Source organism: Carcharodon carcharias, chromosome 3 (genome assembly GCF_017639515.1).
Source record: "Carcharodon carcharias isolate sCarCar2 chromosome 3, sCarCar2.pri, whole genome shotgun sequence".
In the NCBI taxonomy this organism is placed as follows: domain Eukaryota; kingdom Metazoa; phylum Chordata; class Chondrichthyes; order Lamniformes; family Lamnidae; genus Carcharodon; species Carcharodon carcharias.
Window position 1 is genome coordinate 25848905 of NC_054469.1, and position 25000 is coordinate 25873904.

The 25000-nt window shown below is 41.8% G+C and overlaps 1 protein-coding gene across 6 annotated transcripts in view; it reads right to left on the bottom strand.

The window, feature by feature from the left end:
- obscnb (obscurin, cytoskeletal calmodulin and titin-interacting RhoGEF b) overlaps nucleotides 1-25000 on the bottom strand; it is a 625157-nt gene that overhangs the window by 576933 nt on the left and 23224 nt on the right. For all 6 annotated transcript variants that reach the window (XM_041184481.1, XM_041184479.1, XM_041184482.1 and 3 more), the window contains exons 2-3: nucleotides 19063-19332; nucleotides 16630-16890 (exon numbers count right to left, since the gene is read on the bottom strand). In XM_041184481.1, the coding sequence (XP_041040415.1) occupies nucleotides 16630-16890; nucleotides 19063-19332 (531 nt within the window). The remainder of the gene's footprint in view (nucleotides 1-16629; nucleotides 16891-19062; nucleotides 19333-25000) is intronic.

The following is a 25000-nucleotide window of genomic DNA, read 5'->3' on the forward strand; positions in this document are numbered from 1 at the left end:
CTCAGATACTCAAGCAGTTCACATCCAAATGCAGCAAGACCTGGCAAATATCCAAGCTTGGACTTACAAGTGGCAAGTAACATTTGCGCCACACAAGTGCCAAGCAATGACCATCTCCACAAGAGAGAATCTAAGCATCACCCCTTGATGTTCAATGGTATTATCATCACTGAATCCCCCGTTATCAATATCCTGGAACTGGACTAGCCATATAACTACTGTGGCTACGACAGCATGTCAAACGCTGGAGTAACTTATCTCCTGGCCACCCAAAGCCTGTCCACCATCTACAAAGCACAAGTCAGGAGCGTGACGGAGTACTTCCCACTTGTCTGGATGAGTGCAGCTCCCACGTCACTCAAAAAGCTTGACACCGTCTAGGACAAAGCAACCTGCTTGATTGGCACCACATCCACAAACATTCGCTCCCTCCACCACCAACGTACAGTAGCAGCATTGTGTACCATCGACAAGAATTCACCAAGACTCCTTCGACAGTACCTTCCAAACCCACGACCACCATCATTTAGAGGAAGGGCAGCAGATAGATGGGATCACCACCTGGAAGTTCTCCTCCAAGTCACTCACCATCCTGACTTGGAAATATATCGCCTTTCCTTTACTATCGTTGGATCAAAATCCTGGAACTCCTTTCGTAACAGTACTGTGGGTGTACCCACGCCACACAGGCTGCAACGGTTAAAGAAGGCAGCTCACCACCACCTTCTCAAGGGAAACTATGGATGGGCAATAAATACCAGCCCAGCCAGCAAAGCCCATATGCCATGAATGAATTTTTTTAAATGAGCACATGGATACAGCATCACTATCAATATGCAAGTCTTGTATAATTTTCACAATCGTGAAGGAATCCTTCACTGTGCATGTGGAAAATGTGCTCAGAACTGGATATAGAAATTCACCCAACCCTTTGGCCAATTCATGTTATGAAAGGCTAGTCATAGATAAGATAGGGCCTAAAGGGACATCACTTTTGTGCGTCTTGGGCAGCCCATACATAAGCGGACACAGTGAGCCATGAGGACGAATTATATATATACACATATAATTATATCACCCAACATAAGCGTTGGGATTCCTACAATTCCATGCACTATAAGCTTGGCCTCATTGGCAATCTCGCAAATAGGGCCTGAGCATTTGCTCACCGTGCAAGCCTAATACTGAAATAGGGCACCTCAAAGCCATCTTGTAAGATAATGGCTACCCTGATCAGATCATTGCTCACTGCACAACAGGCAAACTGATGAATGGCCCCAAGGCCACCACTTTCAGTCCCGAAAAGTGCCGAATCTACCTCAGATCAGCCTGGAAGGATAATTTATTGCTAAAATTTGAGCAACAGGTGAAGCTAGCTGTTTCACGCTACTATTATGTTTTGCAGGAGCAACATGAGTGGCGTTCACCATGAACAGCATGCTGCCATCGAGTCAATAAGACATTCTGCCTATCCCACAAATGAGTAATATGGTATCTGAATTTCAGTGCTGGTGTGATGTTTGGTATGTAGGCTATATATCCCAAAGACTGGCAGATCGTATCAAACAGCATGTCCCTTTGTCTGTTTGCAACAGACAAGGTGCTGACCCTACCCAACCAGCCCATGCTTGCAAAACCCAAAACATAGGGCTGAATTTTCACCTCAGCATGCAGGCACACATCCGACACGCACAAGCGTGAAATAGCATACGACGACATCGGGCGAGCATCCCGACGTCATCACACACTTGTGTGATATTTCGGTTGGCAGGCACTCATAGGAGTCAGCAGCACGCCCGCCAACAATTAAAATGCTGTTAAGCCCATTAATTAATTAATTTAATTTAATTTTTCCCTGCCTGCCCAACCTTACAGTTGGTGGGCATGCAAAAAGGCCAAGCAGCCTTTGAATCTTTGAGGAAACCTCATCCACGAGTGGGATGAAGTTTTCTATGTTAAAATAAACATGTTAAGATAAAATAAAAATGTTTAAAACTCATTTTTAACATGTCCTTGCTCATGTGACAAAGTCACATAAGGGGGCATGTTTTCCTTAATTTTAAAATCTTTCTTTGCAAAGTTAAAAATCTTCAGCTCTGTGTCTTCAGGGAGCTTTCTGCTAGTGCACCTGCACACATGCGCTGGCTTCTGCACTCGCCCTCCTCCCCATTCCCACCCAGGCAGCGCTGAGCGTTTCAGCCCAAGATGCACGCTGGCTGGCTGTTAATTGGCCAGCCAGTGTGAAATCGCGGTTGGGGCCCAATCCCGGGTGGCAGACCATTGCACAGCCGCTCCTGGGCCTGCCCATCCGCCATGTCCAACGAGGGGAAAATCTTCCCCATAAGTGTCCAACATTAGATGTGATTCCACGCTGGACATTTACTAAACAATCCTGAGTGTGCTAAGAATCACACTGACAACTAATTTAAGATTATCAGTCGGGCTTGCAGTGGGCTCACTTACGCCTGCTAGAAGCTACATACATTCACAATGCCCCGTCCTTCGCAAATTTCTGTCAACAGAAAGAACATGTACACACTTTACAAAGTAAGTGACAGCAATTTTCTGGTTCATTCCCCAGGGCAACGCATTGACTAATCAGAGTCAACCTGCCTGGTTTGAATTTAAATAAAGCTAAGCAGTTAACTGTCAGTCATCAGTGAATTGATCCATTCTCCATGGTGATGCCTCTACCAATCGGAGTCCACATGCCAACCAATCAGGAGAACTTTCTTCACTCAGAAGGTTGTAAATCATTGGAATTCTCTACCCAGAGAGCTGTGGAAGCTCATTTGTTACAGAGGTCAATAGATTTTTGGGTACCAAGGGAATTAAGGGAAATGGGGATTTCTTGTTTTTAATTTATTTGTTCATGGGATACGGGTGTTGCTGGCTAGACCAGTATTTATGCCTTTCCTAATTCCCCTTGAGAAGGCGATGATATGGTGCCTTCTTGAAGCACTGCCCTCCATGGGGTGTAGATACACCCATAATGCTGTTAGGAAGGGAGTTCCAGGATTTGAAGCAACAACGTTGAAGGAACAGTGATACAGCTCCAAGTCAGGATGGTGTGTGGGTTGAAGGGGAACTTGCAGGTGATGGGTGGTGGTGTTCCCATGCATCTGCTGCCCTTGTCCTTCTAGGTGATAGAGGTTGCGGGTTTCAAAGGTGCTGTCGAAGGAACCTTGGTGAGTTGTTGCAGAGTGCCTTGAAGGTGGTATACACTGCTGCCACTGTGCATCAGTGGTAGAGGGAGTGAATGTTTAAGATGGTGGATGGGGTGCCAATCAAGCAGACAGCTTTGTCCTCAACGTGTTGAGTTTCTTGGAGCTGTACTCATTTCGGCAAGTGAAGAGTATTCCATCACAATCCTGATTTGCACTTTGTAGCTGGTGGACAGGCTCTGGGGAGTCAGGAGGTGAGTTGTTTGCCACAAAATTCCCAGCCTCTGACGTGCTCCTGTAGCTACAGTATTCATATAGCTAGTTCAGTTCAGTTTCTGGACAATGGTAAACCCAGGATGTTGATAGTAGGGATTCAACGATGGTAATGCCATTAAACATCAAGAGGAAATGATTGTTGGAGATGGTCGTTGCCTGGAACTTCTGTGGCGCGAATATTACTTGCCACTTATCAGCCCAAGCCTGAATGTTGTCCAGATCTTGCTGCATATGGGCACAGATTGCTTCAGTACCTGAGGGGTTGCGAATGGTGCTAAACATTTTACAGTCATCAGCGAACATCTCCACTTCTGACCTTAAGATGGAGGGAAAGTGATTGATGAAACAGCTGAAGATGTTTGGGTCTAGGACACTAGTGTAGGGAACAGGAGTTGATATGGAAGATTAGCCACGATCTTTTTGAATGGCAGAGCAGGCTTTAAGGATCAAATGGCTTACTCCAGCTCCTATTTCTTATGTTCTTATGGTTGTAGGATTACAGAGATCAGGAGAAACAAGTCCACTGAGGGTTTTGAAAACAAGGATGAAAATTTCTAAACCAAGGCACTGCCAGTCCAAAAGTCAATGAGGATTAACGAGCACATGGGCGATGGGTTAATGTGACTTGGTGTGAGTTAGGACATGGGCAGCAGAGTTTTAGATAAGTTCAAGCTTGCAGATGGTAAAAGATAGGAGGTCAGCCACAAGAGCACTGGAATAATCAAGTCCAGAGGTAATACATACGTGAATGAGATTTTCAGCAGCAGATGAACTGAGGCAGGGACTAAAATAGGCAATATTACAGAGGTGGAAGTAAGGGATCTAGCTCATGTAGTGATTACGTGGTCGGAAGCTCATCGCCAGATCTAATGGAACAGCAAGATTACGAACGATATTTTTTAGCCTTGATAGTTGCAAGGAAGCAAGATGGAGTCAGTGGCTAGGGAACTGAGTTTGTGGTTGAACTAAAAACAAAGGCTTCAGCCCTCCCAAAATTTAATTGGAGGAAATTTCTGTCAAACAAGCAACGTGACAAATCTGAGAGAATGGATAGTGGTGGTGAGGTAGAGCTATGAATCATCAGCGTACATGTAGAACTAATATATTTTCAGATGATGTCACAGAAGGGCAGCATGCAGGAGAGAAATAGGACCAGGTCAAGGATAGATCCTTGGGGAAGACCAGAGATAACAGTGCAGATGTGGGAAGAGAAACCACTGCAAGTGATTCTCTGCCCATGGCTGGATAGCTAAGAATGGAACCAGGTGAGGGTAGTCCCATCTAGTTAGATGAAGGAGGATGGTGTGGTTAACCACATCCAAGGCCTCAGGCAAGCCATGAAGGATGAGGAGAGAAAGTGTACCATGGTCACAGTTACATCTGTTGCTTTCAAAAGGGCATCTTCAGTGCAGGGGCGGATGCAGAAACCAGATTGGAGGGGTTCAAACACATAACTGCACAAAAGATGGACATGGATTTGACAGTTGAAAACATGTTGCAGGATTTTGGAGAGGAAAGGAGATCGGAGTTTGGGGTGGTAGTTTGCAAGGGGTCTCCTTTTTTGAGAAGAGGCGGTGATGATGGCAGATTTGAAGGGGTGGGGACAGTACCTGAGGAGAGGGAATCTTTAACAATATCAGCCAACACGGGGGCCAAGAAGGAAAGTTAGGTGATCAGCAGTTTGACAGGATTGTGTTGAGCGAGCAGGAGGTGGGTCTCATGGACAAACTGAGCTAAGAAGGCATATAGAGAAAGATGATCCTGAGGAGAAGTTTGGCTCGGTGGGCGACGGGAAGGAAAGGAAGCAGCAGAGGCAGATAATGATAAGTATAACACCTCTCAGAAAACTACTAAATATATGTCAAGCAAATGCCACAGAGACTAAATTCCTTTTTCATAGTTGTTGACAAAGTCAAGTGTCTTGATTACACTGGGACTTCTCACCAGCAAAAAGACATATGAACTGTCTGTAAATAGTAGCATGCTCATTAGCAGGTTTAACAAGTGTAATGATAGTGGTAAGGTTTCAGATTTTGCTTCCAGATGTACTGGACTGACTTCATTTAACAACTAATTTTGCTGCCTAAGAGTCTGATGACTCTAATATCTGATACAGCCAACCGGCACTATTGATGCTACATGCTCTTAGAATTTATACAAATCACATTGGTGGTGTAAGTACATAATTTATGGAACAAAAGAGACAACAGTGATTTTTCAACAATAGTGAATGGCAGAACAGGCTCAAGGGACTGAATGGCTCCCCCTGTTCCTCCTACATTCCTAGGACCTATCGGGTGCATAGCAGCTGAAAGAGAGGTATCCTTAGTTATTCAGAAGGCGATATTATTCATATGCTTATGGTTGCATTTGATATTTACGTATGAGGTAATTTGTTAACAAATTCACCTGTTTCGCTCTATGATGTCACATTTACCACAAGACAGGTCTCAATTACTCATACTCACTGTATCTTTTAATGAACAACCCATAAAGGAAGAACAGAATTAGGCTTACTTTATTTCTAATCTTTTGCCTTCATGCACATTTCCCCATATATGTCTCCCTTTTGTATCCTCGTTCTTTGTATGCTGCTCACATTTCCATTTTCTTTATGTTCTTTTCCCTTAAACTTTAATTGGAATGTCTAATGTTCCAGAATATTAGGCTTACTTTTTGATTGCTTTAACAATGAGTCAGCAAAGAAACAATAGCTGAGGCTTCAAGTGGAGACACTGGCCCACCGGCCGGAAAATCAGGTGGGGGCTAGCCCACCTCTGCTGGTCCCGAAAGCCACATGTCAATTTTATCTTGTTCAAGCAATTATCTACTTGCAATTGTGGTTTCTTCCCCTCTAATGCAGGAAATCCTGCCTCCAAAGGCCACCTACTAATCGCTTAGCTGGAATCTCTGAATCCTAGCAGCACCAATGGGAGTAATGATCACTGCTGGGTCTGCAGCAGGCCATGAAGGAGCAATTCTAGAGCAGGTCTGGTGTGCAGCCAAGTGGGATTGGAGCTAGCCAATCTGGAGCAGATCAGGCAGTCTCCATCTTGCTAGGAGTTGAAGCGGACCTGCAAGAGACAGTTGGGAGCTGAGGAACGCCTTTCAATACAGACCAGGGATTCAAGTGAGGAGCGGAGATGAGGAGTGCCTATATAGACCAGGGATTTGAGTACGGAGCGGAGCTGAGGAGCGCACTGTTTCACTGTGTCAGCTGCTGGGAAGTCCGAAAAAGGAGAAAAAAGCAATTGTGGTGTCGCAGGAAGCAAGTAAGTTGATTGGCTATTAAGGAACACTGCATTAAGGAACACTGCTTGAGAAACCAGCTTAAGACAGGCGAGTTAAGATAGATCTGTAAATAAAAAGAACTAAAACTTTAAAACAATAAACAAAAATTTGAAAACTTTAAAGTTAAAATAAAACAATAAAGATAAAAAATGCAATAAAAATAAAGTAATTTAAACAAACATCTAAAACACATACCTTGTAGATAAGAAGCAAATAACCTTTAGTTGTCAGTGGTACCAGCATTCAATAAGCACAGTGAGTTGTAGCGTACATAGGAAGAAAGTAATTAAAGCAAATTAACTAAATAACATAAATTAGAATGGGAGACAGGTGTTATGTTGCAGCTGTGAGATGTGGGTTCTTTTGGATGTGGAAAACACATCTGCAGGAAGTGTAAGCATAGTGAGGAATTCCGGATCAGGATTATTGATCTGGAAGCTGAAATGCAGACACTGCGCAACATAAGAGAGGGGTAGAAATACCTGGATACTTTGTTCCAGAAGACAGTCAACACCTCTTAGAAGAGGGTTATCTGTTTTGGTCAGCAGTAAGGGACAGGAGGACGTGACTGTCAGTGAGGCTGGTAATGGGACCATGCAGACAGTAGCGGAGGAGCCTCAGACTTTACAATTGTCAAACAAGTTTGAGGTGCGAAGCCTGCAAGGTAGGCCATAGCACTGTGGTACAGGAAGCCGTCCAAGCAGGGGGAGCAAAAAGGAATGTAGTGGTAGTGGGGGATAGTACAGCAAGGGGAATTGACACTGTTCTCTTCAGCAAAGAGCAAGAGTCCAGACGGCTATGTTGCATGCCCAGTGCCAGGGTTCAGGGCTCTGCTCAGGGCTGGAGAGGAACTTGCAGTGGGAGGGGAAGAATCCAGTTTTTGTTGTCCACCTAGGTACCAATGACATAGGTTGAACTAGGAAAGAGGTTCTGCAAAGTCAGTATGAGGAGTTAGGTACCAAATTAAGAAGCAGATCCTCAAAGGTAATAATCTTTAGATTATTACCTGAGCCACGTGAAAATTGACATTAGGCAAATAAGATTAGAGAGACGAATGCTTGGCTCAAAGTCTGGTGTAGGAGAAGTGGGTTCGGGTTTGTGGGGCACTGACATCAGTACTGGGGAAAGTGGGGGCTGTGCCGTTGGGACGGTTTACACCTGAACCGTGTAGGGACTACTGTCCTCACAACTCGCATAACTAGAGGAATAGAGAGCGCTTTAAACTAAACAAGAGGGGTGAGGGATCAAGCTTGGGCAGGGTTAGCAATTCAAGGTTAAGAGTCAAGACAGGAGCGCAAAATAGTAATATGAGAAATGAGGGTCAAAGAATGGCATGAAGGGACAGAGCGTAAAAACACAGGAATACATCAACTGTCAAGGCCAGATGTTACAAAAGGAACAAAAAGACAAAACTAAAGGCTGTCTATCTGAATTTTTTTTTTTAATTCATCCACGGGATGCGGGCTTCACTAGCTGGGCCAGCATTTATTGCCCATCCTTTGTTGCCCTTGAGAAAGTGGTGAGCTGCCTTCTTGAACTGCTGCAGTCCATATGGCATAGGTACACCCCCAGTGCTGTTAGGAAGGGAGTTCTAGGATTTTGACCCGCCAACAGTGAAGGAATGGCGATATATTTCCAAGTAACTTGAAGAGGAACTTCAAGGTGGTGGTGTTCCCATCTATCTACTGCCCTTGTCCTTCCAGATGGCAGTGGTCATGGGTTTGGAAGGTGCGATCTAAGGAGCCTTGGTGAATTCCTGCAGTGCATCTTGTAGACAGTGCACTCTGTTGCTACTGTGCGTCGGTGGTGGAGGGAGTGAATGTTTGTGGATGTGATACCAATCAAGCAGGCTGCTTTGTCCTGGATGGTGTCAAGCTTCTTGAGTGTTGTGGGAGCTGCACTCATCCAGGCAAGTGGGTAGTATTCCATCACACTCCTGACTTGTGCCTTGAAGATGATGGACAGTCATTAGGGAGTCAGGGGGTGAGTTACTCGTTACACTTTTCCTAATCTCTGACCTGCTCTTGTAGCCACAGTATTTCTATGGCTAGTCCAATTCAGTTTCTGAAATGCACATAGCATTCATAACAAAGTAAATAAATATGCTCTGATAGCAATTATGGAGATGTGGCTGCAGGACGACAAAGATTGAGTCCTCAATATTGAAGGGTACATGACATTCAAGAAGAATAGGAAGCTAAGTAAAGGTGGTGGGGTAGCACTGTTAATAAATGAGGGCATTGGTGCAATAGTTAGAGATGACCTTGGTTCAGGAGATCAGGATGTAGAATCGGTTTGGGTGGAGATGAGGAATAGTAGGGGGAACAGTCAAAAGTGGGAGTGGTCTACAGGACCCCTAACAGTAGCCACAGTTAGGACAAAATATTCAAGAGAAAATATTGTGTTCTTGTGGTAAAGGGACAGCAATAATCATGGGTGATTTTAATCTACACACAAACTGGAAAAATCAGACTGACAGTAGTAGCCTGGATATGGAGTTCATAGAATGCTTTTGAGATAGTTTCTTAGAGCAGCATGTTCTGGAGCCAACCAGAGAGCAGGTTATATTAGACTTGGCATTGTGTAACGTGACAGGATTAATTAATGACCTAAGAGTAAAGGCACCCCTAGGTAGCAGCGACCACAATATGACTGAATTTTACATCCAATTTGAAAGGGAGAAGAATGGGTTTAAGACTAGGATGGTAAACTTAAGGGCAACTATGTGGGGATGAAAGCTGAGCTAGCTGAAGTGAACTGAGAAACTAGGCTAGAGGATAGGATAATAGAAATGCTCTGGACTCTGGAACAGTTCCTACAGATTGGAGGGTAGCTACTAATTTAACCCCACTATTTAAAAAGGGAGGCAGAGAGAAAACAGGGAATTATTGACCAGTCAGCCTGACATCAGTAGTGGGGAAAATTCTAGAGTCCATTATAAAAGATTTAATAGCTAAGCACTTGGAAAACAGTGGCAGAATCGGAAAGAGTCAGCATAGATTTACGAAAGGGAAATCATGCTTGACAAAACTACTGGAATTTTTTAAGGATGTAACAAGTGGAGTTGATGAGGGGAGCCAGTGGATTTTTTGGCTTTTGACAAAGTCCCACATAAAGAGATTAGCATGTAAAATTAAAGCACATGGGATTGGGATAGTGTATTAAGATGGATAGAAAACTGGTTGGCAGGCAGGAAACAAAGAGTACGAATAAACAGGTCTTTTTCTGAATGGCAGGCAGTGGGGTACACAGGGATTGATGCTGGGACCCCAGCTATTCACAATATATATTAATGATTTAGATGAGGGAACTAAATGTAATATCTCCAAGTTTGCAGATGACACAAAACTGGGTGGGAGGGTGAGCTGTGAGGAGGATGCAGAGATGCTTCAATGTGATTTGGACAAGCTGAGTATGTGAGCAAATGCATGGCAGATGCAATATAATGTGGATAAATGTGAGGTTATCCACTTTCGTAGCAAAAACAGGAAGGCAGATTATTATCCGAAAGTGCTATAAATTGATGGCGGGAATGTACAACAAGACCTGGGTGTTCTCGTACACCAGTTGTTGAAGGTAAGCATGCAGGTGCAGCAGGTGGTAAAGAAGGAAAATGGTAAGTTGGCCTTCAAAGCGAGAGGATTCGAGTTCAGGAGCAGGGATGTCTTGCTGCAATTATACAGGGCCTTGGTGAGACCACACCTGGAATATTGTGTGTAGTTTTGATCTCCTTATCTGAGGAAGGATGTTCTTGCTTTAGAGGGAATGCAGCAAAGGTTTACCAGACTGATTCCTGGGATGGTGAGACTGACATATGAGGAGAGATTGAGTTGGTTAGGATTATATTTGCTAGAGTTCAGAAGAATATGGGGGGAATCTCATAGAAACCTATAAAATTCTAACAGGACCAGACAGTGGAGATGCAGAAAGGATGTTCCCAATAGTGGGGGAGTCCAGAACCAGGGATCACAGTCTGAGGATACGAGGTACACCATTTAGGACTGAGATGAGGAGAAATATCTTCACCCAGAGTGGTGAGCCTATGGAATTCGCTACCACAGAAAGTAGTTGAGGCCAAAACATTGTATGTTTTCAAGAAGGAGTTAGATATAGCTTTTGGGATGAAAGGGATCAAAGGATATAGGGAGAAAGCAGGAACTGGCTATTGAGTTAGATGATCAGCAGGTTCGAAGGGCCGAATGGCCTACTCTTGCTCCTATTTTCTATGTTTCTAATCAATGGCAGACATTAAGGGGATATTTCAGAATATTCAGAATAAGTACATTCCCACTGTAAAGAAAAATTCTAAGGGGAGGACTCACCATCTGAGGTTAACAAAAGAAGATAAGGAAAGCATCAAACTTAAGAAAAAACATATAACTCCGCAAGGATGAGTGGCAGGACAGATGGTCAGAAAGAATATAAAGAACGGCAGAGAATGACTAAAAGGTTAATCAGGAGAAAGAAATTAGAGTATGAGAGGAAGCTAGCTAGAAATGTAAAAAGCAAGAGTTTCTACAGATACTTAAAAAGGAAAAGAGTAAGTAAAGTGAGTGTTGGTCCTCTAGAAAGTGACAGTGGAGAGTTAATAGTGGATAATAAGGAAATAGCGGAAGAAATGAACAAATATTTTGCTTCTGTGTTCACTATAGAGGGTACAAAATACATTCCAGTAATAGCTGAAAATCAGGAAGTCAACGGGAGAAAGGAACTTGGTGAAATTGAAATCACAAGGGAAATGGTACTTCGCAAATTGATGGAGCTGCGGGCTGGCAAGCCTCCGGATCCTGATGGACTACATCCTAGGGTCTTAAAAGAGGTGGCTAATGAAGTAGTCGATGCACTGGTGCTAATTTTCCAAATCTCACTAGATTCTGGAAAGGTTCCATCAGATTGGAAAGTAGCAAATATAACCCCTCTACTCAAGAAGGGAGGGAGGCAGAAAACAGGAAACTAAAGGCCAGTTAGCTTGACGTTTCTCATGGGGAGGTTATTAGAATCGATCATTAAGAAGGTTATAGCTGGGCACTTAGAAGAGCTCAGGGCAATCGGGAAGTCAGCATGGTTTTGTGAAAGGAAAATCACGTTTAACCAATTTATTGTAGTTTTTTGAAGGAGTAACATGTGCAGTGGATAAAGGGGAGCCTGTAGATATATTGTACTTGGGATTTCCAGAAGGCATTTGATAAGGTGCCACATTAAAGATTATTATGAAAAATAAAAGCAAATCGTGTAGGGGATAACATATTCACATGGATAGAAGATTGGATGGCTGAGAAAGCAGAGGGTATGCATTAATGGGTCCTTTTCTGATTGGCAGGATGAGACAAGTAGAGTCCCACAGGGGTCTGTACTGGGGCCTCAACTTCTTACGATTTACATCAATGACTTAGATAAGGGGAATGAAGCCATGGTAGCTAAATTTGCAGATGACACAAAGATAGGTAGGAAAGTATGTTGAGAAGAGGACATGAGGGGGCTGTAGATGGATATAGATAGGTTGAGTAAATGGGCAAAGATCTAGCAAATGGAGTTTAATGTGGGAAAATGTGAAGTTGTTCACTTTGGCAGGAAGAACAAAAAAGCAGAGCATTACTTAAATGGAGAACTCTGCATAATTCTGAGGTGCAGAGGGATCTAGGTATTCTAGTACATGACTCACAAAAAGTTAGTGTGCAGGTACAGCAAGTATTTAAGAAGGTTATTGGAAAGCTATCCTTTGTCACAAGGGAGAGTGAACATAAAAGTAAGGACGTTAGGCTTCAGTTACATAGGGCATTTGTGAGACCACACTTCGAATGCTGTGTGAAGTTTTGGTCTCCTTATTTAAAGAAGGATATAAATGCACTGGAGGCGGTTCAAAGGAGGTTTACTAGGTTGATATCTGGAATGAATGGATTGTCTTATGAGGAAATGTTGGACAAATTGGGCTTGTTTCCACTGGAGTTTAGAAGAGTGAGGGGTGATTTGATTGAAGTACACAAGATCCTGAACAGCCTTGACAAGGTAAACATCAAAAGGATGTTTCCTCTTGTGGGTGAATCCAGAACTAGGGGACACTTTTAAAATTAGGGGTTGCCCTTTTAGGACAGAGATGAGGAGAATATTTTACTCTCAGATGGTTGTGTGACTTTGGAACTCTCTGCCTCAGAAGTTAATGGAGGCGGGGTCACTGAATATTTTTAAGGCAGAGGTAAATCGGTTCTTGCTAGGCAAGGGAATCAAATTTATCGGGGTTAGATGGGAATGTGGAAATCGAAATACATGATGATCAGCCATGATCTTATTGAATGGCAGAGCAGGCTCGAGGGGCCGAAATGGTCTACCTTTGCTGGAATATAAGGAATAAGAACAAGAGTAGACCAAAGACATAGGAGCGGAAGTAGGCCATTCGGCCCATCGAGTCTGCTCTGCCATTCAATGAGATCATGGCTGATCTGCTAATCCTCAACTCAACTTTCTTGCCTTTGCTCCTTAACCCTTGATTCCCTTACTGATTAAAAATCTGTCCATCTCAGCCTTGAACATACTTAATGACCCAGACTCTACAGCCTTCTGTGGTAAAGAATTCCACAGATTAACTACCCTCTGAGAGAAGAAATTCCTCCCCACCTTTGCCTTGAATGTGCGACGCCTTACACTGAGATTATGCCCTCTGGTCCTAGACTCTCCCACAAGGGGAAAAAATCTCTCAGCATCTACCCTGTCAAGTCCTTTAAGAATCTTATATGTTTTAATAAGGTCGCCTCTCATTCTTCTAAATTCCAATGAGTATGGGCCCAACCTACTCAACCCTTCCTCTTAAGAAAATCCCTCCATACCTGGGATCAACCTAGTGAGCCTTCTCTGACTGCCTCCAATGCCAGTACATCTTTCCTTAGACAAAAGGACCAAAAATATTCACAGTATTCTAGGTGTGGTCCAACTAGTGCCTTGTATAGTTTTAGCAGGACTTCCCTATTTTTATACCCCATTGCCTTTGAAATAAAGGCCAACATTCCATTTGCCTTCCCAATTACCTGTTGAACTTGTATCCTAGCTTTTTGGGATTCAGGGTTGAAGTTGTCAATCATGAGGGCAGTGGAGCTCTTCCAGCAAGCCCACAGGGGCACTGCAAGGTTTTGTTCGGCGATCCTCCCCAGCTGCAATAACAACAGCCTTAAGTGGCCATAGTGGAAGCAGGAAGGCATAGTACCAACTCCTTTAACCCAACCTGCTCATACTAACATATAAATTAAGAACAGGGTAGGCCACCCAGCCCCTCAAACCTGCTCCGTCATTCAATAAAGTCATGGCTGATTTGACAATCACCTCAACTGCACATTCTCACCAATCCCCAATAACCTTTCATCCCCTTGTTTATCAAAAATCTATCTAGCTCTCCCATAAAAATGTTCAGACTTTGCTTCCACTGCCTTTTGAGGAAGAGTTCCAAAGACTTACAACCCTATAAGAAGAAAATTCTCACATCCTTCTTAAATGGGCAACACCTTATTTTTAAAGTGACCCCTCATTTTAAATTCTCCCACGAGAGGAAACATCTTCTCCACATCCACCCTGTCAAGACCCCTCAGAATCTTATATGTTTCAATCAAATCACCTTTCACTCTTCTGAACTTCAATAGATACAAGCCTAGCCTGTCCAACCTTTCCTTAAAAGATAACCCTCCCATTCCAGTTATTCATCCAGTAAACCTTCTCTGAACTGCTTTCGACACATTTATTTCCTTCCTTAAATAAGGAGGCCAATACTGTATATGTGATACGGTGTTGGGAGGTAAAATTCTGGCCAATAAAAGAAACCTCCCGGCTCCACGTTCTGCTAAGTATACTTTAAAATCTTCCCATATTGACTGTGGCTGAATACAAACCAGTTATTCCTCAGTACACCTGCACCAGTTGCCTCAGGGCAAACCAATTTGCAGGGTGGCGTTTAAGTAGGTATTAGGCTCCTTATTTCACATGCAAATGGGCAGCATCTATAACAAGCACGAATCCTAAACATTGATTTTTTTTTTTGACTATACCCATCTGATGGACAGTGCACGTCCAAAGTAGTGAGCATGTGCTTCCTTGCCCTGCCAAGTTGAAGGCTTATTCTTTATTCTTTCATGGGATGTGGGCATTGCTGGCAATGCCAGAAATTGTTGTTCATTCCTAATTGCCCTTGAATTGAGCGGCTCGCTAGGCCATTTCAGAGTCAACCACATTGCTGTGCGCCTGCAGTCACATGTCGGCCAGACCAGGTAAGGACTGCAGGTTTCCTTCCCTAAAGGACATTAGTGAACCAGATGGGTTTTTATGACAATCAACAATGGTTTCATGGTCATCATTAGGCTTTTAATTCCAGATTTTTATTTACTGAATTCAAATTCCACCATCTGCCGAATCTGGGATTCAAACCTGCGTCCCCAGACCATTACTCTGGGTCTCTGGATTACTAGTCCAGTGACAATACCACTATGTCACCACCTCCCCTGATTGAGATAACTTGGTCAAATATCTCTTTACTGGGATACAGTTCTCCACGCACCAGAAACTCTCTATAAAATGATCATTATCTATGCATACACTATACCACCGAATAGCAAATGCTTTTCCAGGCAGAAGGAAATACCACAGCCAATCCTGACCTTGTTGTTACTAAATGCCCACACAAGTTCACTTCTAACAGCAGTGGCTGTCATCCGTAAAAGGACTGGGAATCCTGGCCAATTTTTCCTCCTTAAACAAGTTTACAAGGGTGCTACTGGAAATGCACGGGTATACATGTCAGGAAAAGATTGACAGAATGGGGTCTCTTCTCTCTTGAAAAAAGGCTGAGGGATGACCTAATAGGAGTATTTGCAATTATGAAAAATTTTGATGGAGGGGTTAAGAGAGGATGTTTCCACCTGTGGGGAAGAGCATGACTAGAGGCCATCAATATAAGATAGTCACCAAAAAATCCAACAGGAAATTCAGAAGAAATCTGTTCACCTAAACAATGATAAGAATGTGGAACCCTCCATCACAAGGAGTGGTTGAAGCAATTAGTTTGGATGCATACAAGGAGAAACTAGGCAAGCATTTGAGGGAGAAGGGAATAGATGGTTATGATGGTAGAATTAGACGAGAGGAGACTCAAGTGGAGCATAAGCATCAGGATGGACTGGTTGGACCAAATGGCAGTTTCAGTGCTGTACATCCTATGTAAACCTTAGGATTGCCAATTGTAATGTTACAAATCAAAACTGAAACCTTATTAGTCTGCATATTCCAGCTACTCATGTGGCACTAAGCAAAGCTGTCTGAAATTGATAATTGTTATTAAATTGGTATGGCACCATAATGTATCGTACAAGTTGTTTTATATTGTCAGTTATTGTTTCAAAACAGTCATGATACCTTGCCAAAATTCACACAGAATAGACAAATAATTGTTTCAGTAAATTGTGTTGAAAAAACAACATTCTACCCATTTGTGGTAGTCCATAGAGTTACATCCATGATTTGGCATGAGTTCCAGGTTAGCACTCGCCATAAGGAAAAAAATCATTATCCTGAATTATCCTGCTTTTCACCTCTAACTAGAATAGGTTACATGCCAACAATTAGCCAAAGAATGATCAGTTTGCCATGATAAACAATCAAAGACATAAAAAAGGAAAGAATGATGTTGAAGTTTTGGATGGCTAAACTAATATATAATTACCTGATATGGAAGGCCAATTGCTTTTAGATTGCATAATAATGAACATTTCTTTCTGGAGCCTAGTATGACTAACACCTGAATTTGACACCTTTATACTATTGTTGAGAAGTTGAAGACCTTTAATGCCCCAATTCTGCAGAAGCAACTGTAAAGACAAAACATTTTTGATCGAAAAAGAAAATAAAAATAAGTCTTAAAACTCACATGTTAATGTGAATTGAGTTGATGTTCTAGAGTCATCTGCCAAAAGAGCTATCTCTCCAATGTCTTCCCATTTGCATTCACGAATAGTAAGGGTGTGCCGCTTGCCAGAAACAGTGATGGTTGTTCTATCATTTGGTTCTAGTTCTTTTCCATTCTTTGTCCACCTGATATTCTTACAGCCACTGTCCAGTTCCACACAGAAAATGGCAGTGTCATTTTCTGGTACTGCAGTTTTCCTTGGAAGTTTCTTAACAATGTTACCTGTAAGAAAAAATGTTTACCTGTAACTATAAGCTGCAATGACTTTGTGCACCTGACCAAAGCAGTTGCAGCCTACAAGGTCCCTCAGATTCCTTGAAAATTAAGTAATTAGTCTATGTCAAAACAAAAATATCTGGAAAAACTCAGCAGGTCTGGCATCATCTGCGGAGAGGAACACAGTTAACGTTTTGAGTCCATATGACTCTTCAACAGAACTAAGGAAAAATAGAAAAGAGGTGAAATATGACCTCCTTTCTATTTTTACTTAGTTCTGTTGAAGAGTCATATGGACTCGAAACGTTAACTGTGCTCCTCTCCGCAGATGCTGCCAGACCTGCTGAGCTTTTCCAGGTATTTTTGCTTTTGTTTTGGATTTCCAGCATCTGCAGTTTTTTGCTTTTAATTAGTCTATGCCTTCAGTTCCTATTTTCTGCAAAACAGTGAATAAAACTTGCCCTTTTATTTTATTTATTCTAAAAAGTTCACTGTTTTTAATATTTACTCATTATTATATTCATCTTGTTACAAAATTAACATTGTATAGGTAGTAACTTTCTTGGAATTGCTCGTGCTGCAATGTAACTTTGGCAGGAACATACGCTTTTGGATGTGGCAATGGTGGAGTAGATCCAGAGAAGGATGTGGCCTGTACCCACAGGGCAGGGGAGGAAGAGTCGTCCATCTCACCATTCTATTTCTTTCTCCTGCAACATCTGGTGTTGTTCTGCCTTACCCTATATCCTCCTCCCATTCCTCCTACAGTCCAAGGGAGAGACATCTTAACCTGTCGCTGTGTGTCAGCCAATGCACCAGACCTTCATTTAGAAGTTTATATGAGATACCTGCCTACATTGCCCCCAAAAAATTGCCTCTAATCGGCATTTGAGTGCTAAACACACAGGTGTCAATAAACCTGCAAGTTCAATTTAGGATAATCAACAATTAGATTCAAAATTGCTTGCTAAAACCAGAGTTTGTAAAAGGCATGTTTTATCAGTACGGTAGTTAATTCAGCACTTCATGTTTTCACCAAAGTAACCCCCTAAATGTTTTAACAATTGTTAAGAAGCAATAGTTCCAATTAATGCATGAAGCACAACACCTAATTGTGGGAGTGAAGGCAAAATACTGCGGATGCTGGAAATCTGAAACAAAAACAAAAAATATTCTGGGAAAACTCAGCAGGTCTGACAGCATCTGTGGAGAGAGAGAGACAGAGATAATGTTTCGAATCCGTATGATTCCTCTTCAGATCTGGTTCAGACCTAATTGTAGGAGAACTGGCTTCTTGTACAAATGGCTGCATACAAAACCAACCTTACAAAGGCTGTCAAAGGGATACAGCCTAGGATGATAACAAAGTAAAATCCTCACAATTTGTTAGAACTTAGACAATTCATGAATTTCTCGAACTGTCTTTAACCTAATGATTTGATTGACAGATCAATCAGGATGAAAATTACACCAAAGTCAGGGAGTTGTAAAACTAAAGTTATTGATATTGATTAGATTCTTCTGCAAACTCTTAAACTTTCACTCTTCTTTTCTATATTCACTCATGCGATGTGAGTGTCACTGGCTCGGCCAGTATTTATTGCCTAGCCAGCAACGCCCACATCCCATCAATGAATAAAAAAAAAATTGTGTTCAAGAAGGTCATGGTGAGCTGCCTTCTTGAATAGCTGCAGTTCAAGTGTTGTAGGAACTCCCACAGTGCTGATAGGAAGGTAGTTCCTGGATTTTGACTCAGCGACAGTGAAGGAATAGCGATTGAGTTCCAAGTCAGGTGTGTGACTTGGAGGGGAATTTGCAGATGGTGGTGTTCCCATGCATCTGCTGCCCTTGTCCTTCTAGGTGGTAGGGGTCATGGGTTTGGAAGGTAAATGCTGTCCTTAGGTGCATGTTTAAATATTGTCAATAATTGTGATGTGCTTAATAAACCTTTGAATGTCCAACTGTAATGCTGTGAACTCTATTATTCTGAGGAGTAATTTATGAGTAAGAATACCCATCCTCTAACAAATTTATGAATGTAATTCTTTGGCCATCATTGTATAAATAATGGACCCATTACTTCAAAAAGCTGAAAATGGCTAGTAAGTTAAACCAAGAGATTTAAGGTGTTTAACATTCAAACACAACAATGAAATTAAGGTGCCACATGAATCTTACCTTTCACTGTCAACTCTCCAACCGTTCTGCTGCCTTCTTTCATTTCACAGATATAGACAGCATCATCATCAGTAGTAACATTTTTGATAGTAAGTTTTCTAAGGGTGCCTTCCTCTTCTATTTGATATTTGGTGCTCTCAGCTATCTCAGTTTCCTCTAAGAACCAACTGGCCTGTATGGCAGGAATAGGAACTTCACATTGGAGGGTTGCAGTTTCCTTCTCCACAACTTCAACATCTTTCAGTTTGGTCTTAAAGGATATGCTTGGTTCTGAAATTGGACATAACCATACATTTGAATACTTCAGCATCATTGTTATTAATCATTATGCTCTACTTTTTAGTTACACCTGAAGTGCAATTCTAGTTTTTAAAAACTCAGACTAAACAAGAAAAAAAAGAGAAAATGTTGGAAATATGTAACAGCTCAATCAATATATTTAAAGATAAAAGGCACATGTTGATGACTGAGTAAGTATCCTTTATCAGACTGGATGGAACAAAAGTCTACTAACAGCAACTGCATCATACTTATTAGACATTGTGAATAAAACAATGAAATTGAACAACAATTTACAATTATATAGCACTTTTTTTTAAAAAAATTCCAAAACTTCATAGAGACATAATAAGGAGACTTTACAAGGAATTGCCAAAAGCTTGTTCACATAATACTTATAAGCAAAGTTAGGACTCATGAAATAAAAAGGACAGTATCAACATAGATACAAAATTGGCTGAGTGGTGAATGGTTGTTTTTCAGACTAGAGGAAGGTTTATAGTGGAGGTCACCAGAAATCGGTGTTAGGAACCCTGATCTTCCTGATATTTATATTAATGACCTAGACCTTGGTGTACAGGTCACAATTTCAGAATTTACTGATGATACAAAACTTGGATGTATTGTGAACCATGAGGAGGATAAAATTCTAAAGGGCATGCAGGAGCAGAGAAGCCTGGGTGTATATCTGCATATACCATTGAAGGTTGAGAGAGTGGCTAATAAATCACACAGCATCCTGGGCTTTAGGATTACAAAAGCATGGAAGTTATGTTAAACCTGTATAAAACACTGGTTCAGCCTCAACCAGAGTATTGCATCCAGTTCTGGGCACCATACTTTAGGAAGGATGTAAAGGCATTAGAGGGGCTGCAAAAAAGATTCACAATAATGTTTCCAGGGATGAGGAACTTCAGTTACATAGAAAGATTGGAGAAGTTGGGATTGTTCTCCTTGAAGAAGAGATGGTTGAGAGGATTTCATAATGTATTCTAAGTCATAAAAGGTCTGGACAGAGTAGATAGGAAGAAGCTGTTTCTATTGGTAGAAGAATCAAGAACCAGAGGACACAGATTTAAGGTAATAGGCAAAAGAAACAATGGCAACATGAGGAAAAGCTTTTTCACGCAGAGAGTCATAAGGAAATAAAATGCACCGCCTGAGAATGTACACATGGAGACAAGGTAAATTAGGGAATTCAAAAGGAAATTGGATCATTTCCTGAAAAGGAAAAATTTACAGGGCTACAGGGAAAAAGCAGGGGAATGGCTTCTTCAGAGAGCCATCATAATCAAGGGCTGAACTGCCTCCTTCTGTACGGTAACCATTCTATGATTCTATGAAATGTTTTTAGAACATTCTTAAGCAAGAGAAAAGCGAAGGGAATGCACAAGATGTTAGGGTCCAAGGAATGGAGAGTTCAGGTGGGAGATATATTGTTGGAGGAAATTACAGAAATAGGAATGGTCACGAAGGGATTTAAGTACATGGGTGAGATGAGGATTGAGAGTCAATATATATGCGAAATGAAAAGGGAGAAAGGAGAGACTAACTTTGTTCTGCAGAGGTCACAGGGGATTGAAATTGCTGACAAGTGAAGTGAATTTGTGATGGCAGACAAAGACTCAGCCTTTCCAATGTTTAACTGCAGCTCATTCTCAACTATAATATCGAACAAGCGATTTGACATCAGAGGGCACTGTCAGTGTACGTACACCTCACGGATTGCAATGGTTCAAGACAGCTCACCTCCACCTTCTCAAGGGCAATTAGGGATGGGCAGTAAATGCTGCCCACATCCTGTTAACAAATTAAAATATGGTCACATGGAGCTGAGCGTCATCGACACACACATAGGCCTGATTCCACATACATGGATGATTTCACCAAGGATCTGATGTAAAAACAACAACAGCTTACATATATTTAGCACCTTTATGGTAGTAAAACTTCCCAAGGTGCTTCAAAGGAGCATTATGAAGCACAGTACAACACTGAGTCACATAAGGAGCTACTATGTCCGATGACTGAAAGCATGGTCAAAGAGGTAGGTTTTAAGGAGTACCTTAAAGGAATGTACGAACATATGGAATAGGAGCAGAAGTAAACCATTTGGCCCTTTGAGCCTGCTCTGTCATTCAGTAAGATCATGGCTAATCTGTTTGTGTTTCAAGCTCCACATTCCCATCTAACCCCAATAACCTCTGATTCCATTGCCTAACAATGAATCTATCTACCTCTGCCTTAAAAATATTCAATGACCCCATCTCCACCGCCTTCGGAGGCAGAGAGTTCCAAAGTCGCACAACCCTCAGAGAAAAATTTCTCCTCATCTCTATCCTGAAAGGATCAAACCCTAATTTCAAAATAGTGCCCCCTAGTTCTGGAATCACCCACAAGAGGAAACATCCTTCCCACATCACCTTGTCAATACCGTTCAGGGTCTCATATTCTTCAATTATGTCACCCCTCACTCTTCTAAACTTCAGTGGAAACAAGCCCAGTCTGTCTAACCTTTCCTCATAAGACAATCCGCTCATTCCAGGAATCAATCTAGCAAATCTCCTCTGAACTGCCTCCAACGCATTTACATCCTTCCTTAAATAGTGGGACCAAAACTGCACACAATATTCGAGATGTGGTTTCACCAAGCCCTGTATAACTGAAGCATAGCATCCTTACTTTTATGTTCAATTCCTCTCATAATAAAGGATATCATTCCACTGCTCTTCTTAATTACTTGCTGTACCTGCACACTAATATTGTGTGACTCATGCACTAGAACATCTAGATCCCTCTGCACTTCGGAATTCTGCAGACATTCACTGTTTAAGTAATACTTTGCTGTTTAATTCTTCCTGCCAAAGTGAACAACTTCACATTTTCCTACATTATGCTCCATCTGCCAAATTTTTGCCTAATCACTCAACCCAGCTATATCCATCTGCAACCTCTTTATGTCCTTTTAACAACATACTTTCTTATCTATCTTTGTGTCACCTTCAAATTTAGCTACCATGCCTTCACTCCCCTCATCTAATTCATTGATATAAATTGTAAAAAGTTGATGCCCTAGCACAAACCCCTGTAGGACTCCACTTGTCACATTCTGCCAATCAAATAAAGACCCACTAATGCATACTCTCTGTTTCCTGCCAGCCAGCCAATTTTCTATCCATGCTAATATGTTACTCCCTATACCATGAGCTTTTATTTTTATTTTCCACAATAACCTTTGATGTGGCACCTTATCAAATGCCTTCTGAAAATCTAAGTACAGCATATCTACAGGCTCCTCTTCATCTATAGCACCTATTGGTGCTACAAAGAAGTGTAATAAATTGGTTAAACATGATTTCTCTTTCACAAAACCATGTTGATTCTTCCCGATTACCTTGAGTTTCTCCAACTGCCCAGCTATAACCTCCTAAATGATCAATTCTAACACCTACCCAATGACAGATGTCAAGCTAACTGGGAGAAAGGGAGGTGGAGAGGTGTGGGGAGAGTATTCCAGAGCTTAGGGCCCAGGTAACTGAAGACCACCCGTGGTGAAATGATTAAAATCATGGTTGCTCAAGAGACCAGAATTAATGGAGTACAGATATTGGAGAATTGTGGTGCTAGAAGAGGTTACCGAGATAGGGATGTAGATGAGGAAGAGCACAGTACAAGGATAGATCCTTGGGAGACTCAACAACAACAACTTGTAATAATAAAGCACCTTTATTGTAACTAAATGTCCCAAGGCACTTCACAAGGGACTTACAAAATAAAATATGACACTAAATCACATAAGGAAATATTAGGGCAGATGACAAAAAACCTTGGTAAAGGGGGTAGGTTTTAAATAGTGTTTTAAAGGAGAAAAGAGAGGTAGCGAGAAAGAGAGAATTAGGAAGGAAATTGCTGAGCAGTAGGCTCAGGTAACTCGGGCCACAGCCACCAATGATAGAGTGATTAAAATCAAGAATACTCAAGTGGCCAGAATAAAAGTGTGCAGCAACCAAAGGGTTGTGGGGCTGGAGAAGATTAGAGATAGGGATGGGCAAGGCTTTGGAGGTTTTGAAAACAGGGATGAGAATTTTAAAACTGAGATGCTGCTGAATGGGCAGTCAATGTAGATCAGCAAGCACAGGATTGATGGGTGAATGGAATTTAATACAAGATAGAACAGGGGCAGCAGAGTGTTGGATTACTTCAAATTTATGGAGGGTAGAACATGGGAGACTGATCAGGAGTGCCTAGGGCTCTAGAGAAGAGAAGCCATTGCTGGAAAACCTCTTACATTGAACATAAGGAATGGGAACAGGATTGGACCATTTGGCCCCTCGAGCCTGCTCTGCCATGGCTGTTCTTCTTGTGTTTCGTTTTCCACAATCCCATTTAACCCCAGTATCCTTTGATTCCCTTGCCTAACAAGAAGCTATCTATCTCTGCCTTAAAAATATTCAATAACCCCGCCTCCACCACCTTCTGAGGCAGAGAATTCCAAAGTCGACCTCTGAGAGAAAAAAATTCTCCTCATCTCTGTCTTAAAATGGCGACCCCTAATTTTAAAACAGTGCCCCCTAGTTCCGGACTCACCCACAAGAGGAAACATCCTTTCGACGTCCACTTTGTCAAGGCCATTCAGGATCTTGTCTACTTCAATCAAATCACCCCTCGCTCTTCTAAACTCCAGCAGAAACAAGCCCAGTCTGTCCAACCTTTCCTCATAAGACCACCCACTCATTCCAGCTATCAACCTAGTAAACCTCCTTTGAACCGCCTACAATGCATTTATATCCTTCCTTAAATAAGGAGACCAAAACTGCACACAGTATTCGCAGTGCGGTCTCACCAATGCCCTATATAACTAAAGGATAATATTCTTACTTTTATGTTCAATCCCTCTTGTAATAAAGGATAACATTTTAATAACCTTAATTACTTACTGTACCTGCATTATAACTTTTTGTGACTCATGTACTAGAATACATAGATCCCTCTGCACCTCAGAATTATGCAGCTGTTCTCCATTTACGTAATACTCTGTTTTTTCATTCTTCCTGCCAAAGTGAACAACTTCACATTTTCTTCTATCCTATGGAGCCCCATCATTCCTATGCCTGCTCACTTACATTGGCTCCAGGACCCCAGGGCCTCATCTTTAAATTTCTCATCATTGTATTTAAATTTCTTCATAGTCCCAAGCCTCTCTATCTCAATAATCTCCTCCAGTCATGCAAACCCACTCCCTTAAAAACTCTCTGCCTAAGTTATTAAGAGAGCAATGTTAGCTTAAACTTCAGTGGTCGTCTTATTTTTGTCCTTTTTAAAATAATTCCTCCCCTCCACCCCAAGCTACACCTCGTCTCCTGCATTATTGATGTATTTCATACTTTTTACCATTTCTGTGTCAGATCACTCTACTCTTCCAAAATAGTAAGTTGTTTAAGATGACTGTTCTTGTTCAAAATGGCAAAGGTTTCAAATACCTTGATATAAAACATTTTCAAGATAATTGGCAAAAGAAGCAATGGAGACATGAGGAGAAACTTTTTCACACAGCAGGTGGTTAAGATCTGGAATGTGCTGTCTGATAAAGTGGTAGAGGCAGGTTCAATTGAGGCACTCAAGAGGGAATTGGATTATTACCTATCAAGGAAGAATATGC